Here is an 18,119-nt window from a genome sequence, read left to right as displayed (position 1 = left end):
TATAAAAAGGAATGAAGTACCTAACATGTCACAACATGGATGAACTTTGAAAACATTATGTGAGTGAAAGAAGCCAGTCATAAAAGGCCACATATTGTACAATTTGCTTTCTATTAAATTCCCAGAAGAGGCAAATCTATAGGAAGTAGACCAGTAGATGCCTAGGTTTGGGGGGAAAGAGGGTTGGTAGGATGTGAGGAGTGATTGTTAATGGGTATGGGATTTCTTTTTGGGGTGAAATGCTCTAAATTTGATGGTGGTGATAGCTACATGACTTGGTTAACCGTACACTTTAAATTAATAAATTTTATGATATGTAAACTATATCTCAATAAAATTGTCATAAAAAAGAGATAAGGAACTCAAAGCATTGAAGATACTGAAAAAAAGTACACAAATCTATTTTTGAGGAATAGTGAAATGCTGCTTGCTTAACTAAGCAAGAAATCAAGGAAAAGAGCATCAGTTTAATTTAACGCCCCTTTTATTGTTATTTCCTGATTTTCCATTATTCAAGTGTTACAATGATAAGGAGACAAGGTGGGGGGATTTCCAAAACAAAAGGCTGGTTATAAAAACGAATGTGATATGGACCTAGAATGTATATAAAATATATTCTATGACTTCTATGCTGTAGAAAGGTAGCTAGCCCTAAATGAATCAGAAGACATGGAATCAGGTTTCAGCCTGCTTTATTAAATTATTCTTTGACACTTTATATTTTGCTGGGTAAGACTGAAGCTAGGGGCTGGGCATGGTGGCTCACGCCTGTAATCCCAGCACTTTGGGAGGCCAAGGTGGGCAGATTGCTTGAGCCCAGGAGTTCAAGACCAGCCTAGGCAATATAATGAAGCTCCGCCTCTACAAAACAAACAAAAAAATTAACTGGGTGTGGTGGTGCACGCCTGTGGTCACAGCTACTTGGGGATTGAGGTAGGAGGATCGCTTGAGCCTGGGAGGCAGAGGCTGCAGTGAGCCAAGATCGTGCCACTGCTCTTCAGCCTGGACAACAGAGCATGCAGGATAGTTAGAACAAATTATTCATGGGCCATCTTTAGGCTTAGGGGAATGCATGACTAAGGTGTGATTCCAAGACGCGCTAGAAAGAGCAGGTCTTCTTTCATTTGTATTAAATACTGGGATTTTGTGTAACAGTTCACTAGACAAGTAAAGGAGGTTTCATCTCAAAAAAATGTGAAAGTCCTTGGTCTAGATAACCAAGATTACTCCCAGCTGTAACAACCCATGGGCACAACAGTAAAGTTATAGAGAAAGCTTTTGTAAGACTACTCTAAACACCTGCAACTATGGGTAACAAGTTAAACAGATATTTTTAAAAACAGGTGTTTTGATTTTAAAGGAACAAGTAAATATTATACTTTATCTTTATGACCATTTTTTCCTATTCAAAACATTAATTATAAACTTACTTTGCCTTTTGTATATCCAGTTTCTCTTTTTAGCTAACCTTAGACACTCATAATTTAGTAGGAAAACACTCAAATCTGAGACCTTTTAGCAAAATACCATTAAGTCTGGAGTAAATAAAGTCCCATCCTTAAATGTAAAGTATACTTACCAATGGTCAGGAAATCTGAACGATACTGACAAGTCATTCCAAAGCCAAAATCTCGCCAAAAGCCAGAATCCTTTTTGTGAACCTTAGTTAAAAAAACAAAAAACAAAAAACAATTTAATTCCATAAGAAGCAGAAGTTTTAATCAACGATGAAACAAATTATTTTCTAATGTATACTTTTTTCCTGTCATTTATGTGACTGATTAAGGATCACATGCACTTATGTTATTAAATCCTTACAAAACAAATAAAAATAGAACTCAAAGCCTGTACAAGGTGCAAGCTGAGGTTACTAATAATCATTGTGGTGCCTGACTTCAAGGGGCTTACATTCTAGGACAACAGTTGCATAAACAAATTGTAACATACAGGATCAACCTTACACAGTAGACTTTATCTGGTGCCTACCCAGTATCCATTCCCCCAACCCCCTTCCTGATTGGTACAGTTTTGTTCTGGTAATTACCTGGCCCTGGGCAGCCCATGAATTCAGGGAAGCTGCTGTCACCAGTAGATTCGGAGTGGGCCATGAGTCTCTATACTAGTGAGACAGTCTCACCCCACTTACCATAGTGGCTCACTTACTTACTGGCTCACTAATAGGTATTTAAAAAAAAATCAGGCCAAGTAGGTAAACCAGGGGGGTTGTTGGGAACTTTGGAAAACAAAGCTCCTTCGTTCTTCTAAGAGACTCACTAGAAAGGACACTTGGTCGTAGGGCAGGGTCAGCAAACGATGGCCTCTGGCTAAATCTGGCCTGCTGCCTGCTTTAGTAAATAATTTTAGTGGAACGTAGTTGTGTTGATCTGTTTACAAATTGTCTATGGGTGCTTTCACAGTGCAGTGGCAGAGTTGAGTAGTTGCAGCAGAACTGTATGGCCTATAAAGATTAAAACATTTCTTATCTGGCTCTCTACAGAAAACATTTGTTGACCTCTAGTGCACGATGCAGCTATGAAGCTTGGAACTGCCAAAGTCCTTTTCTACCATGCAAGAAACCAGCTTTAATATGAGGCTGTCACCACTTAAGTCTAAGTAGAGAAAGAAATATAAAACCAGGGCATTGATGACACTGAGTCCTTGGAATCACTTCTGCTTACAAGTTGAAGCCTGATAAGCCTTTTATTTTATTCATACTTTCAACAAGTGTTTAATCTTTTGGATATGGTTCTAGTAACTGAGGCTTAGCAATAAACAGAGGTGACAAAGTCCCTGCCATCAAAGCACCTTTGTTTGGGTGGGAAAATAGTAAATAAATAAATATACATTTTAGGTGGTGATACATGCTACAAAGAAAAGAGGCAACAGCTATAACTAGGGATGGGAAGCTGCTAGTCTAGTGTGTGCTACTGTGGTATGTACCAAAAGCAAAAGAGTGTATGGATGTGGAATGTGGAAAAGATTTAGGTCAGAGACTTCACAGAAGTCAGCAAGTGATTGAATGGGCAGGAGTGGGGAGTGAAGGAGAAGGATCAACCAAGATGACAGCAGGCTTCCGTCCTGAACAGTGGGTATGTAATGGTGCTATCCCTAAGATGAAGCCCAGGGGAAGGGCCAGCCCAGAGAGGAACAACATGGAGTTGGTTCTGGCCATAATGAATCTGAGTGATCTGTAAGGCACCTACACAGAAATTCCTGCAGATAGCAGGAATATCAAGGTCTGCAGAGGTGACAAATTTTGAGAAGAGTGGGCACAGTCTGAAATTGCTGCTGTACAGAATAGGAGAATCAACAGGAAAACACATAATGAACCAGGCAGCCCTGAGGGCTCAGCTCAGATTTGAGCTGATGGATGAGTTTGGCATTTTTCTTTTCAATTTTTTTTTTTTTGAGCTGAGGGGGAGAACTTCTTCCCCTTCTAGAATGTAAAGCTCCCTGAGGGGAGGACTTGTGGATTCTGTTCACTGCTATATTCCTAGCACCTAGAACAATGCCAGGCACATGACAAGCTTTCAATAAATACGTGTTGAATAAATAAATATATATAGAGACATAATTTTAGTGGCAAAATGAAAACTAGACTCTATTATTATTATTATTTTGAGACAGAGTCTCACTCTGTTGCCCAGACTGGACGGCAGTGGCACAATCTTGGCTCACTGCAACCTCCACCTCCCGGGTTCAAGTGATTTCCGTGCCTCAGTCTGCTGAACAGCTGGGATTACAGGTGTGCGCCACCACACCTGGCTAATTTTGGTATATATAGTAGAGACGGGGTTTCACCATGTTGGCCAGGCTGGTATCGAACTCTTGACCTCTGGTGATCCACCCGCCTCGGCATCCCAAAGTGCTGGGATTACATGTGTGAGCCACCACTCCTATCTCTAATATTCTTATCTCTTTGTTAAAATATAACCCTGATACAAAGTATTAAAAAGCAAAACACCCACTTTGACATCTCTACACCATGCCAATTCTGATTATATAAGTACTATAACTTTGTAACTTAGTTTCTCTAAAAATTCTTCAAATATTATCAGACTTGGAAAAAGGAATCATTGGTTTGATTTTTAAAGCAACACATTTTCACAGAGGAAAGTAGAAGGAAACTCAAATTGTCCATAATCCTTATTGTTAATATTTTCTTGCACTGTTTTATCTGGCCTCCTAAGCATGTGGGAGATGCAGTTATCCACACATAACCTATATACCCAAGCCTTGGCCTCTCACAGAATGCCAGATCCCTGTAGCCAACTAGCAATTTGGTACCTCCCCTTGGATGTCTGATAAACAACACATGGCTACTATGGCTCCAGTTGAATCCCAATCTCTGCTCTCCCATTCCTTTCCTTTGCTAATTTCCTACATCTAATCCAACAGCAAGCTCTGTCAGCCCTATCTCTGAATCATATCCAAACCTTTCTCCGTAATTATAATACACTGTCACCCAAGCCACAATCATCTCCCCTTGTCTACTGTGAAAGCCTAACTGGCTGCTGCCAGCCAGAGCCACACACAATCCATTCTCCCTCCAAAGGCTTTCCAACACACTTAGCATAAAATCCCAATGCCTTCCAGAGGCTGAACAAGCTCTACATGCCCTGGCCCAGCTATGTGCCCCTCACTGGCTGTGCTCCAAACACCCTAGGAAACCCAGTAGCTGTTCTTTCTGCCTGAAACCACTATCCCCCAATCACGGCCTAGCTGGTTCTTTCCTGTTCTTTGGACAGCTCTGCTCAGCTTCATCTCAGAAACACCTTTCTGACCAAACAAGCCACAGAAACCACGGAGTCACTCTTTGCAACTCAGTCTGTTTTAATGATCCACGTGGCATGCATTATCTGATTTTACTTTCTGTCACCTCCTAATAAATAAAGATCCTCACGAGCAACAGCCATATCTGTTAGGGTCTAAGTGTCAGGGTGCCAGTGGTGGATAGTGCCTGGCATCAAAGGGACCCTCAATATTTGATGAATTAATATAACAGAGGCAGTGTGCGCAGTGGACAGGAGTGGAGGCTGCGGAGCCACATCACCCAGCCTCCTGGGCCTACTCAGGCCAGTGTGTACTTGGACAGGCACTCGACTGCAGCACAGCTGTGAAAAATGGGGCAGTAATAGTACATACCTCAGAAGTTGTTAGGAGGATTAAATGAATTAATGTGTAGGCAAAACAGAACAAGTACCCTGCACATAGTAAGGGGTTCATAAAAATATTAGCTATTATCATCATTTAAATGTTACCTAAAATATAGATACGCTATTTCCCGCTTTTTAGCTTTACATTTTCCTCTTCATTTACACGGCTGTATTTACATTTCTTTCACATTTTCCTTGATATGCAATATTCACCAGAGAATGTACCGTAATTCAATTTATCCTTTTATTATTAGAGTTTTGCTTGCTTTTAATGTTATCAATTTATGCATATTACCATCATGTAGCTCGATTACTTCCCCAGGAAAGACTGCTGGGGGTGGAAATTACTGGATCAGAGGGATGAATCTGTTTAGAATTCGACTCAAGAGAACTGGCCTGAATCCCCAACAGAAGTGACGGAGGAGCTCCCATCCCCCAGTCTTGCTCACATGGCTTTGCTTTTTAAAAGCAGTGACCTAACAGCAGAAACAAAGCATTATACTGCTGTTTTAAATTATTCCTAGTAAGGCTGACTATTTAAATATGTGAATTATCAACTGTCTTACCTATTTTTTCCTTCTTATTTACTTCTAATATAGCTTTAAACATCAAGGAAAACAAGTTTTTGTCTTTTAAGTGAGGAGACTGAAGCTTAGAAAAGTTAAGCAACTTGCAAAGGTTACAAGTGGTGAAACTAGAACTTGAAGTGCTTAAACTTAAGTTGCTATGCAACACCTAGAATGAATCAGCATTCAAATCATTCTTCCCCTACAACCCTCCAAACCAGGCAAGAATATTAGCATGCTTTGGCCGGGTGCGGTGGCTCATGCCTATAATCCCAACACTTTGGGAGGCTGAGGCCAGCAGATCACAAGGTCAGGAGTTCGAGACCAGTCTGGCCAACATGGTGAAACCCCATCTCTACTAAAAATACAAAAATTAGCTGGGCGTGGTGGTGTGTGCCTGTAATCCCAGCTACTTGGGAGGCTGAGGCAGGAGAATCGCTTGAAACGGGAAGGTGGAGTTTGCAGTGAGCCAAGATCATGCCACTGCACTCCAGGCTGGGCAACAAGAGCGAAACTCCGTCTCAAAAAAAAAAAAAAAGAGTATTAGCATGCTTTTACATTCCCTTCACGCTTATATGTTGACTTTATTTACCTCTTTTTAATTAATTTTAATATACAACCTTTTATTTTGGAATAATTTTAGATTTACAAAGAAGTTGCAAAACAGTAAAGAGAGTTCCTGTATACCCCTCATCCAGTTTTAGCTTCCTCTAATGTTATCATCTTACACTGTTGTGGTACATTTGTCAAAACTAAGGAACCACCATTGCTATATTACTATTTAACTCAACTCCAGACTTTATTTGGATTTCACCAGCTTTCCCTTTACTGTCTTTTTTTTCTATTCCAGGACCTAGTCCAGGGCACCACATTGCATTTGGTTGTCATGTCTCCTTAGTCTCCTCTTGGCTATGATGGTTTCTCAGTCTTGTTTTTGGTGACCCTGACAGTTTTGAGGAAGAATGGCCAGGTATTTTGTACAATGCTCCTCAATGTGGGCTTGCTGCAGCTTTCCCTGTGACTTTCCTGGGGAAGTAATCTACGTTTTTGGAAGAGGACTGTGAGCTAAAGTGTCCTTCTCATTATGTCATGTCAGGGGTACATGGTATCCCTTGGTTAAGGTGTCTGCTGGGTTTCTCCTGTAAAAAGTTTGTTTTTTCTTTCCATACTATGTTCTTTGAAAGTGAGTCCCCTAGTTCCACCTACTGGAAGAGGGAGTATCTACATAAGTTATTTGGAATTCTGTAAGGAAGACTTAACTTTTCTTTCCTATCTAGTCTAGTCACTCAATATTTATCTGCTCATTCACTCACTCATTTATATCAGTATAGACTCATGGCTATTTATTTGATGCTTTGGGTTATAATCCAGGTTTAAGTTATTTATTTCATTGCTCAGGTTGTTCCAGCTTGGGCACTGGGAGCTCTTTCTGTTGGCTCCTGTGCCCCTTCGACATATTCCCCCCATCTTTTTATTGAGTGCTTTCTTACTTTCTGGCGCTGTAAGATGCTCCAGGGTCTTCTTGTATATTTTTTGCCCCTGCCCTGGAATCAACCATTTCTCCGTGGACCTCTAGCTTGTTTGATTGGAGAATAGTATTAGAAACTAAGATTTGGAAGCTGAGTGTACTTGTTACTGTTAGGGTGTCACTGGTTCTAGGCCCTCTCAGCTGACAGCTAGGTAATACACATAAGTATACCATGTACATAACCCGCTGACATCTTAATCCCAAATTGGTATTAATTGCCTTTTTATTATGTCAACATAACTATTTACACTATTACATCAACAAATGTTTAGACTTAATTTTTTTGGTTGTTCACCACTATTTACTCTCAGGTCCTCCTCTCTCAATGTATACATTTATCATTTTGCTGGACTCGATTACAAAGGTCTGTTGAGAAATAAATTCTGAGTCCTTGAAAGCTCAAAAATGTCTATTTTGTCCTAAAATAGTAGGTCGAATATGAATTCTAGAATCAAAGTTACTTTTCTTCAGAATTTTCATAGTATTGCTTTATTGTTTTCTAACACCAGTGTTTTCAAAAAGAAGACGAATGCCAATCTGATTGTCACTCCTTTGTGAACAAACTGGGTTTTGCTATTTTTAGTGTCATTGGAAGCTATTAGAATTGTCCTTCTACTGTTGTTCTCCAAACACCAGAAGATTTGTTTCTGCTTAGCTCTGGAAACTTTCTTCCATTTCCTCCACTCAATATTCTCTCTTTTCTGAACTCCTATTAATAATTTGGGAGCTTCTGGCTTGATCCTCCTTGTCTTAATTTTTCTCTCATGTTATCTCGTGAACTTTACGTGTCCAGTTGGGTTGTCTTCCAGTTTACAAATTTGATTCAACTGTAACCATTCTGCTATTCAGACCATTTACTGATTTTAAAAATATTTTCACAATTTCCAAGTTCTGATTTTTTAAAGCAACAAATCCTGTTTTATGAATTTAACATTTTCTCTAATCTCCTCAAAGATATATTTTAAAATTACTTTCTATCTGTATTCATATACTCATGTGTTAATTTTTCTGTGTATTAACACTTGGTGCCTCTTTCATAGTATTGTTTTTCCTCAAATGTTTGGTTAGTCTTGGTTAATTGCTACTCACTTTTGGTTCAAGTATTGTTCAGAAGTCCATGGCTGTTAGCTTCGATTACAATGGCCTATCTCCAGTCACAGTCAAGGAGATTAGAACAGGGTCTCAGGGGGAATGCGCTAACAGTAGTTCACTTTTGTAGTCTAGGGGCTCCCTAGCCACCCCGACCAGCCTCTCCAGCTCCAGGGACCACATGCACTGCCTTAGACTGAGGGTCAATCCCTGTGATGCCTGCTTCTCAGCACACCTAGAGAAGCATGTTTATTCCAGGCTCCCTCCATTCTGTCTGCTATGAGCTCAGAGGATGCAAAGCAGCCCCATCTTCACTCACTGTTCTCTTGAACACATTCTAGTCTGTTCTCTCCTCCAGAAATCTTATGCTAACTGCTATCGTCTTACAGAAAGTTCTCAAGACTTATGGCTGCTAACACCTTCTCTCATTTTCCAGTACTAATGTACCCTTTTCTTCAGAATAATTCACCGTCAGATATGGCAGACGTGGGTGCTCAGTTTGCCATTTTGAACCTATTTGTATTTATATTCATAATACTGGCCTATAGATAAGGTAGAGGCGTGTGTGTGTGTGTGTGTGTGTGTCTGTGTGTACTATGCCAAGTGTTGATATGAAGATAATGGTGGCCTCATAAAATATGTTAAGTACATCATATGGTGCTAATATTACCTGCTCTTTGAGAGTCTGGAAAAGCTTATAAATTAAAACATTGTATTTATATACCTACAGGGTAACTTTTTGATAACTGTTTTTTAAATGGCTCTTAATTTCTTCAGAGCTTCCACCTTTTTTTTTTTGTTTTTTTAAGATGGAGTCTCGCTCTGTCACCCAGGCTGGAGTGCAGTGGCATGATATTGGCTCATTGCAACCTCCGCCTCCCAGGTTCAAGTGATTCTTTTGCCTCAGCCTCCTGAGTAGGTGGGACTACAGGCTCATGCCACCACGCCTGGCTAATTTTTTTATTTTTAATACAGACGGGGTTTCACCATATTGGCCATGCTGGTCTCGAACTCCTGACCTTGTGATCCACCCGTCTTGGCCTCCCAAAGTGCTGGGATTATAGGTGTGAGCCACCATGCCCGGCCCACTTGCACCTCTTTTATTCATAAAATACTAACATGAACTTAGCCTGTGTTCATATTTTATAAATTCTCAAATCTTTCATTTATTTATAATTTAGAAAACTTACCCTATAAAATTGATTTATCTCAATGTTTTCATATTCTAATTTCCAATGTTTTCCTTTTTACCCGAAATCTGTCTACTTTATGATTAAATTTTTTGTACATAAACATAAGCTTCTATATTTCTCAATCTATTTTTGTTTTATTAACTTCTGCCTTTATTACTTTCCTTGAAGTTATTTTTCATTTTTTTAAACATCTTAAAGTGACTTCTTAATCATTTCTACTTTTTCTTAGTATTAATAATAAAAGATTATGTTAAAAGCAATTTGGTATTCTCGACTCGATTCTGAAACAGAAAAAGGACATTAGTAGAAAAACTGGTGTAATCCTAGTGTACTTAGCAGTAACTTACCAATATTAATTTCTTCACTTTGACAAATGTACCATGGTTACATAAGATGTTAGCATTAGAGGAAACTGGGTGAAGTATGGAACTCTTTGTACTATCTTTGCAACTTCTCTAAATCTAAATTATTATAAAATAATGTTTATTTAAAAATTTTAAAAAACTTACATAAAATTAGCTTTGGCAATAACTGTAAGTTTTGATATATGGCATTTATATTCTATGACTTTCCAGGTAATTTACCAGAGTGTACTATTCCCTCTTATTTAGCAGAGTAGATTTAATTTCTAGTTAGTAGGGTTTTTAAAATCAAATTTTTAGTATTAGTAAAAATAAGCTGGTAGAAATGACTGTACAATTTCCACATTCTGGGACATGAGGTTTTCCTTTATGACCTAAACTCTGCTCCCCCTACACTTAATTCTGAAGCAATAAATGTGAAAAGCATCTTATTGGGGGTATAAAGAGGAACTATGGAAATGTGCTTACAATAACTATAGTTTTTCTTTAACACTTTGCTCATGGAAATACAGTTTTTTATTGAAACTTTGTTTTCTACTTACACAACAAACATCTAGAAAAGATCTTTAGAGTCTTTCATAACTGAAAATGTGAAAGTCTCACCAGCTGCTGCTCCACAGGTGGTGGCACTTCCTGGTTGGCATAAACAATGGCAGGATTGTAAAGACTGAACACCACAGGGTAAAACACCTTCTTACCTACAAATTAAAATATAGGTTTGTAACATAAAAAGAAGTTATGAAGAACTGTTCTTTATTGCAATATGTATTAAGTTTTATCAAAGTCTTATTATACATGATTTTATCTATTTTTTAATATTCAGGCTACAGAACATCATGTTAATTTGATGAATATGTTGATTTTGTAACATATCAGTAGGTTAACTATAACCTTGCAAAAGAACAGAGGAAAAAACAAACTAAAGGGTGCTTCACGTTTATTCCCTTTGACTTTGGGGAGATGTGTATTCATTACGTGAGTCATTTATTACTCATTGTTTCATCTAATCAGTAGTAATAAATGTAGATTAACCTCTGATAATCACTATGAAACTTAGAAACGTCTGTTAAATCCACCTGTCAAAAATGAATCATTAGAAAGAGTAAATTCAAAGAATACTGTACAATGAATAGATATGCAGAGAATGATGAAAATATAGAATAGATCTGAACCAAAATCTGGAAAAGTCAGGAAGACAAGGGTTAAAATTACCTGAAATAATAGCCCTTGGAGAAGACCTTGTCATCAGCATTCAAACTGACTGATCTAAAAGGACCATAAAGGCTAACTAGCCCATCTCCCCTCAGGAGAGGGAACCCTTGCTATGGCTGGCTTCAATCAGATATGATCACATGAAGTGTTCAGTGATTGTCAGGAAGTGTGGGAGTAACATGGCAACCTTTTTATTACAAGATCTCTAGCAGATGCTCATTCTACCTTTGTTCAAATACATTTAGGGATGGGGAGTTCAATTTTCCAGAGGCAAATCTGTTTCTGGATATAAAATATTTCTTTTAAACTAAGCAAATACGTCTCCTTCAACTTTCACATTTTGCATTTCATGCTGTAAAATAAACCTAACCTTCATTTATTCATTAGGTTCTCAAAGAGTTCCTGAAAACTATCTCTAACCTAATTAATAAGAAGGCAATCATTTGCATATGAATAGTTCTACATAAAAAAAAACCCCATTTGCTATTAGATTCTTTAAAACATTTTTATTTTTATTTTTTAAGACGGAGTCTTGCTATGTCGCCCAGGCTGGCGATCTCAGCTCATTGCAACCTCCGTCTCCCAGGTTCAAGCAATTCTTCTGCCTCAGCCTCGCAAGTAGCTGGGATTACAGGAACAAGCCACCACGCCTGGCTAATTTTTAGTAGAGATGGGGTTTCACCATGTTGGCCAGGCTGGTATCGAACTCCTGACTGAGGTGATCCGCCTGCCTCGGCCTCCCAAAGTGCTGGGATTACAGGCATGAACCACCACGCCCAGCCTCTTTAATACTTTTAATTCTTTTAAATGAGCTAAAAAGCATTCAGCCACCATGCCTGGCCAAAAATTTTATTTTTAAAGACTAGGACTCACTATGTTGCCCAGGCTGGTCTTGAACTCCTGCACTCAAGTGCTCCTCCTGTCTCAGACTCCCAAGGTGCTGGGATTAAGGTGTGAGGTACTGTGCTCAGCAGCACCCCCCCCACCCCAATGTTTTTCTAATTGACTAATAAAAATGGTGTACAACATGATGTTTTGCTACATTCATACACTATGAAATGACTAAATCAAGCTAATAACCATATCCATCACCTCCATAATTAACCTTTTTTTTTTTGGTGGTAAGAACATTTTTTAATGCTACTACTGGCTTAGCAATTTGTAAGTATACAATACATTGTTATTAACTATAGTCACCATGTTTGTATAACAGATTTCCTCAACTTACTCATCCTGTTGAGATTCTTTAATACTTTTTTTTTTTTGAGACAGAATGTCGCCCTGTCGCCCAGGCTGCAGTGCAGTGGCGCAATCTCAGCTCACTGCAAGCTCCGCCTCCTGGGCTCACGCCATTCTCCTGCCTCAGTCTCCTGAGGAGCTAGGACTACAGGCACCCACCACCATGACCAGATAATTTTTTTGTATTTTTAGTAGAGACGGGGTTTCACTGTGTTAGCCAGGATGGTCTCCATCTCTTGACCTCGTGATCCGCCCGCCTTGGCCTCCCAAAGTGCTGGGATTACAGGCATGAGCCACCACCCCCAGCCTCTTTAATACTTTTAATTCTTTTAAATGAACTAAAAAGCATTTAAAATTTGATTTCAAAAAATGTCATCTTCTCATTAATTTTTTTTTTTTTTTTTTTTTTGAGATGGAGTCTCACTCTGTCACCAGGCTGGAGTGCAGTGGCATGATCTTGGCTTACTGCAACCTTTGCCTCCCAGGTTCAAGCAATTCTTCTGCCTCAGCCACCCGAGTAGCTAGGACTACAGGCGTACGCCACCATGCCCAGCTAATTTTTGTATTTTTAGTAGAGACGGGATTTCACCATGTTGGCCAGGATGGTCTCAATCTCTTGACCTCATGATCCACCCGCCTCAGCCTCCCAAAGTACTGAGATTATAGGCGTGAGCCCCTGCACCTGGCTATCTCATTAATTTTCAAAAAATATCTACAACTTAAAGCAAAGTATAGTAAATCACCCCAAAATGCAGTCTGGAGACCAAGCACTATCTGCATCTAGACTTCCATGTGAGTGTGTGTGCACACATGCATGGGGGTATTTTTGCATGTGCGGACGCTATATGCCCAAAGCTGAGTGCTTCAGACTCTCACACACATCTCCATACCATCTGCTTAGCTCTTTTTCTGACCTGCACTGCTCCCGCCTCATCAATTTGTAGATACCCTGTTCCTCTGCATTTCCATATTTGGCTTCAAATGTAGTCACTGGAAGTTGGACCCAAGAGAACAAAGGATATGAATTTCAAAGGGTCAAATTTTCAATTTCCTATTTAGTATTCCAGTTAAATTATGCCTAATATAACTTAAAAAAATACTGGGGTTTAACTAAAACTTCTCCCTCAAAATCACTTGATTCAAACTATAGGACATGCTGACAACGTTCTAAATTCTATAGTCAGCTCATCTACCAACATTTTACGCACCTGGCTCAGCATTTAACCGGCAGCTGTTAAGGAATTCGGCTGAGAAATAGATATCAACATCACAGAAAAACATCAAGACCTCTCCCTTGTCCCAAGCTCGGGCACCCACATTTAGTCCTCGTCCACGATTAAATTCTTCATTCAATGAGACCAAGGTGTAATTGTGAAAATTAGACTCACTATGAGGAAAGCACACACAACAAATGATAAGTCCCACTTAAAGTTACCAATTTTCTTCCTTCAACACAGCTTACAAAATATGTTTTACACTTCAAATATTTGATTATATTGGTTCTACATTCACAAAGGGAAAGAAAATCCCAGCTTCGTGTGTATGATTATCATCAGGGAGAGATATTCACCAAATGCCCAATTTGAGGCACAAGTTGGTGGTATGAGGCTCCAAAAGTGTTAAAGTGGCCACTGACCTTTGGAATCTTAAACACCTTTTGGGGAGTTGAAAAATACACAAATGGAAAAATAGCTGTAATGTCTGTTAATAATGCATTCTAAATGGATAACACACACAAAGATCACTCTCCTCTTGCATCCGTTAGGTCTTTGCACACATGTCGCCTTATCAGAGGGATCCTCCCTAATACTACTTGAGAAGCAGCTGCCACCTCCCACTCCTTCATCTCCATCCTCTTCCTCAGCTGTTTTCCTTTATATTGCTAGACATATTTGTTCCAGTGTCTCTCCCACTCTGTGGGAGCAGGGATTTTGTTTTGTTCATTATTATGGACGCAGTGTCCCCTGATAGAGTAGGAGTTCAATAAATATTTGCTGAATGAATGAATGAACAGCAGTTCTGAAAAATACATCGCTCATGTCTGGAGTAGTTAGAGAAGATGTTAGAAGTGGAACGTGAGTTATGCCTTGGTTAAAATGTTGAATTCAGTGGTGAGTGTAAAGGTCATTCAAAATAATTATTCTCAAAGGCAAAGAGGTAAGAATGTAGAAAGCATTTTAGAGAAAAGGGATCAGACAAATCAGATTGGTAGAAAAGGACCCTAAAATGGGAACAGTGAGATAAGGGTCAACGGAATCTTAAAATGGGAACAATGAGAGAAGGGTCAGAGTGAAGAGTACCTCCCATGCAAGGTTAAAGAAATTGGTCAGTATCCTAAAGGCAAAGAGAATCAGCAGGACTTTTCTGCTAGGGCAGTGGTTCTCACAGTGAGGCCCCCAAACCCACAGCATCAGCTTCCTGTGTTAACATGTTAGAGAAGCAAACTCTCAGACTACACCCAGACCCACTGAATCAGATGCTAGGGCTGGAGAGAAGCCTCTACATTTTCACAAGTCCTCCTGGTGACTCTGGCACTGAAGCTGGAGAATCACTCACTGCACTAGGGTGCAGCCTAATCAAAAAAGTAACATTTTAGGAGGATTACACTTACAACAGTACAGAATGGGTAATGGAGAGATGGAACAAAGGCTCAAATAGTGCATGGAGTGGACTCCAAGTGCTCTGAATGCCTAGGACTCTTCTCCCCGTCTTAAGGAATATAAATCTCTCCTCTGTTGGGGGAAAACTGCCCATTGCCACCCCACATACTCAGCATCAAGTGGAGGCACTGATCACAGAATACCCCTCACTCTCTGCCCACCCCAACCACAGTAATTTCCTAGGGGTGGAGACCAGGCTTAAGCTGGGCCAGTCCCAATACCCCCACCCCACCTGGCCATAGTGATTGGCTCAAGAGTGGGCAAAATGTCCTTCCCTGGGATTTTCTCAACTGGAGCTGGGAGAAAGCTCTTTCCTCTCTGATGGCAAAGCTGAGAAGATGTGAGCCCAGAGCCGCCAACAGTCATATCCCTCACCATGTGGAAGAAGCCAATCTGCAACAGGAGAATGAAGTCAACATGCAGGGAAAAACAGACAAGGAGACGAGAATTTTGATGGTATTCAAGTCTCTGGTTCCAATCCCTGAGAAACCAGAGTTGTTTTGATTTTCTTCCCCAAATTTGGTTGTAACAATCCCTTTATTTCTGGGAGGTATCCGAGATTCTTCAATACTGCTCCTATTTTCCTCAAGCAAGCTCAAGGTAGGTTTACACCATTTGCCACAGAAGTGTCTTGACAATACTTCAGTATTACCAGTGTGAGCTTGTGGCACTTAGTAGGTGATCTAAAAACACTAAGGAGGGACAGGAAGGGAAGAAATGGAGGGAGGGGGAACCAGGGTTAGGGTGGTGGCAGTAGCAAGGAAGAGATAGAGAAGAGGTCCTGTGAATTAAGTAGGAACTAACTAATTAGAGGTAACTGGAGGCAAAGAATAAGTAAAAGACTGTGGCTCTCAGAAGTCATGCCCAGATGGTGAAAATGGTTTTACTCTGAACTGAAAGAGGGCCATCAGGAGGAGGAGCTGGTGTACGGAAGGGGAAGACAGTGAATTGTGTCTATATACATCAAGGCTCTGAGAATCCCTGCAGGTCAGGGACTCAGATTCACTCATCTATGCCCACTCTTCTTCCAACTACCCCAGTCAAACTCCCAAGCAGTGTACCTGGAACACAGTAGGTAGGACTCAATGAATGTTAGTTGAATGATTTGAGAAGAATGGCTGATCAAATCTGGGCTCTTGGCAAATGGCCACAACTGGCAGAAAGGTAAAGAAGCAAGTAAAGGATATAGAGCTGGTGTGGTTAGAGATGATAATCAACCTAATAGTTTACATTACATCATACTTACATTTACAAAATAGTTACATTTTACAAACACAAGAAGAACATTTTAAGACAGAAATACTGGTTAGGTTGTCAAAGGTAAAAAAGCAATGAAAAAGAATAACAGAAAAGAATCTGGCAGTTAAGTCGTTATCTTTGGGCCCATGATTTAGAAAGAAAAAGGCTGAGAGGCTAAAGAATTAATAATTAAGTACTAAGGGATTACTAATTCATCCATTCAAACCTCTGAGCATCTACTATGTGCCAGGTACTATATGACTTGCTTAGCTATGAACTACTGTCTCGTGATGTTGAGCTGTGAAAGGACAGAAACATAACAGTAGCGGCTGGGCACTTCAGAGTTGAGTGGGAGTTTCTTAAGGATATGGGAGACCTCAACATTGTTAGCAGGGGGAGAAGAAGGAGCCTGAGGAAATGGAAGGAAAGAAAGGTGACAAAAAAGAGACAAATTCAGAAGATGATTATGTCAAAGTGAAGGAATTAGATTTTAAAAAAAGGAAAGCAGCAGCAAATACACAGAAGGTGATTGGGCCACAGAGAGAGCATCATGCCAGGCTGCTTGCTAAGCAGTGAAGGGAAGTTGAGTCATGTAGGATTGCATGTGAAATGAGGAACTTATCATCACCACCACCGCCCACATGCTCAGCCAATTTTTAAATAATAGTTACTAAAAATTATTAACTCATTACATATCTGAAATTCTCTTTTAGCAATGTTATATATCAAGGCCTTCACTGCAGATGTGGTTCACCAACCTTGTGACAGATTCTAGGATAGACTTGACTTTAGACAGTCCTTCTTTACCAAAATACACCACTGTGAGATGAATCTTCTTGTCTTGATGAATACAAACATCCCTAACAGAAGTGAAAAATAAAAGTTTATTCAAGAAAACATGAGGCACTATTCATTAAGAAAGCAACCACATGAAGCTTTAACAAGAAAATGAGGCATTACTGACACAGTAGTAAACATAAATGTGGCAATACTGATGAATTATGGAAGGCACAAGGTCTATGCCTGAATGAGTGCACCCCTTGGAGGGCCATGGAAGCAGTCTGTCATTGCTGCCATTATTTCAAAACATTTTTTGAACTTTTGCTTTTGGATTGCTTTCAGAAGCAAATCACAAGCTATTCAAGGAAATAAACTCAACTGGTTCAGAACCACATAAATAAATACTGACCTTTTGGATTAAGAGTTATTTTGTCTTCAGACTGGCTAATTCCAAAAATTGTAACTATCATTAAGGAATAAATATTTGCCATGACTGAGATTACTTACTGTAAATAATAATGTGGCCTTTGAAAGTAATTCCAAGAAAGGCAATAAAAAAATGCTTTAGGAAATCAGATCTCAAGTGAGCTATTTGGAACAGTAAATCTCACTTGGAAGTATGACTGCCAGACATTCAGCTGCAGACCAGTTTTAATTAACCTTTTAAATCCAACAATTTCAATATGAGAATAAAGACTAGGATCACAAAGCATTAAACCAGTATATCAAAGTATCTAAAACATTAAAAATATTAAAGTATTAGAAACATGGAAACTGTTAAATCAAAAAGCAGCATTTTCCACAAATAGTTTTCATAATGTGTAGATAATTATTTAACACTTCAGCATTTTAAAATATCCAAATTTGATAACATAAAAAAACTTTACAAATTCTCTGCTTTGCAAGCTGAAATAACTTTCTCCAATTTTTAGTTTAATGTTTGTATGTCTAAATGTATTTCAATTAAAAAACTCAAATCATTCTCAAGGGGATTTTCTTGTGAGACACAAGTATTCTGTATCTTAATTGGGGTGGTGGTTCGTGAGTGTATACGTTTGTCAAAAGACATTAAATTCCAGCCTGGACAACATGGCA

At 39.3% G+C, this 18,119-nt stretch overlaps 1 protein-coding gene across 6 annotated transcripts in view; it reads right to left on the bottom strand.

Annotated features, from left to right (window-relative positions):
- The window catches only part of CSGALNACT2 (chondroitin sulfate N-acetylgalactosaminyltransferase 2), a 47,983-nt gene that overhangs the window by 9,143 nt on the left and 20,721 nt on the right, over positions 1–18,119 (bottom strand). The window contains exons 4-8 of one of the 6 annotated variants that reach the window (XM_063781700.1): positions 17,003–17,104; positions 15,238–15,398; positions 13,554–13,732; positions 10,498–10,592; positions 1,580–1,661 (exon numbers count right to left, since the gene is read on the bottom strand). In XM_063781700.1, coding sequence (XP_063637770.1) covers positions 1,580–1,661; positions 10,498–10,592; positions 13,554–13,732; positions 15,238–15,383 — 502 coding nt within the window. In that variant the 5' untranslated portion in view covers positions 15,384–15,398; positions 17,003–17,104. Of the gene's footprint in view, positions 1–1,579; positions 1,662–10,497; positions 10,593–13,553; positions 13,733–15,237; positions 15,399–17,002; positions 17,105–18,119 lie in introns of those variants that run through there. The other 5 variants (XM_016963076.4, XR_010146860.1, XM_016963080.4 and 2 more) reach the window with 5 other exon arrangements.

The sequence above is a fragment of the Pan troglodytes genome, chromosome 8 (assembly GCF_028858775.2).
Source record: "Pan troglodytes isolate AG18354 chromosome 8, NHGRI_mPanTro3-v2.0_pri, whole genome shotgun sequence".
Lineage (NCBI taxonomy): Eukaryota > Metazoa > Chordata > Mammalia > Primates > Hominidae > Pan > Pan troglodytes.
This window is presented reverse-complemented; position numbering and strand designations above follow the sequence as displayed.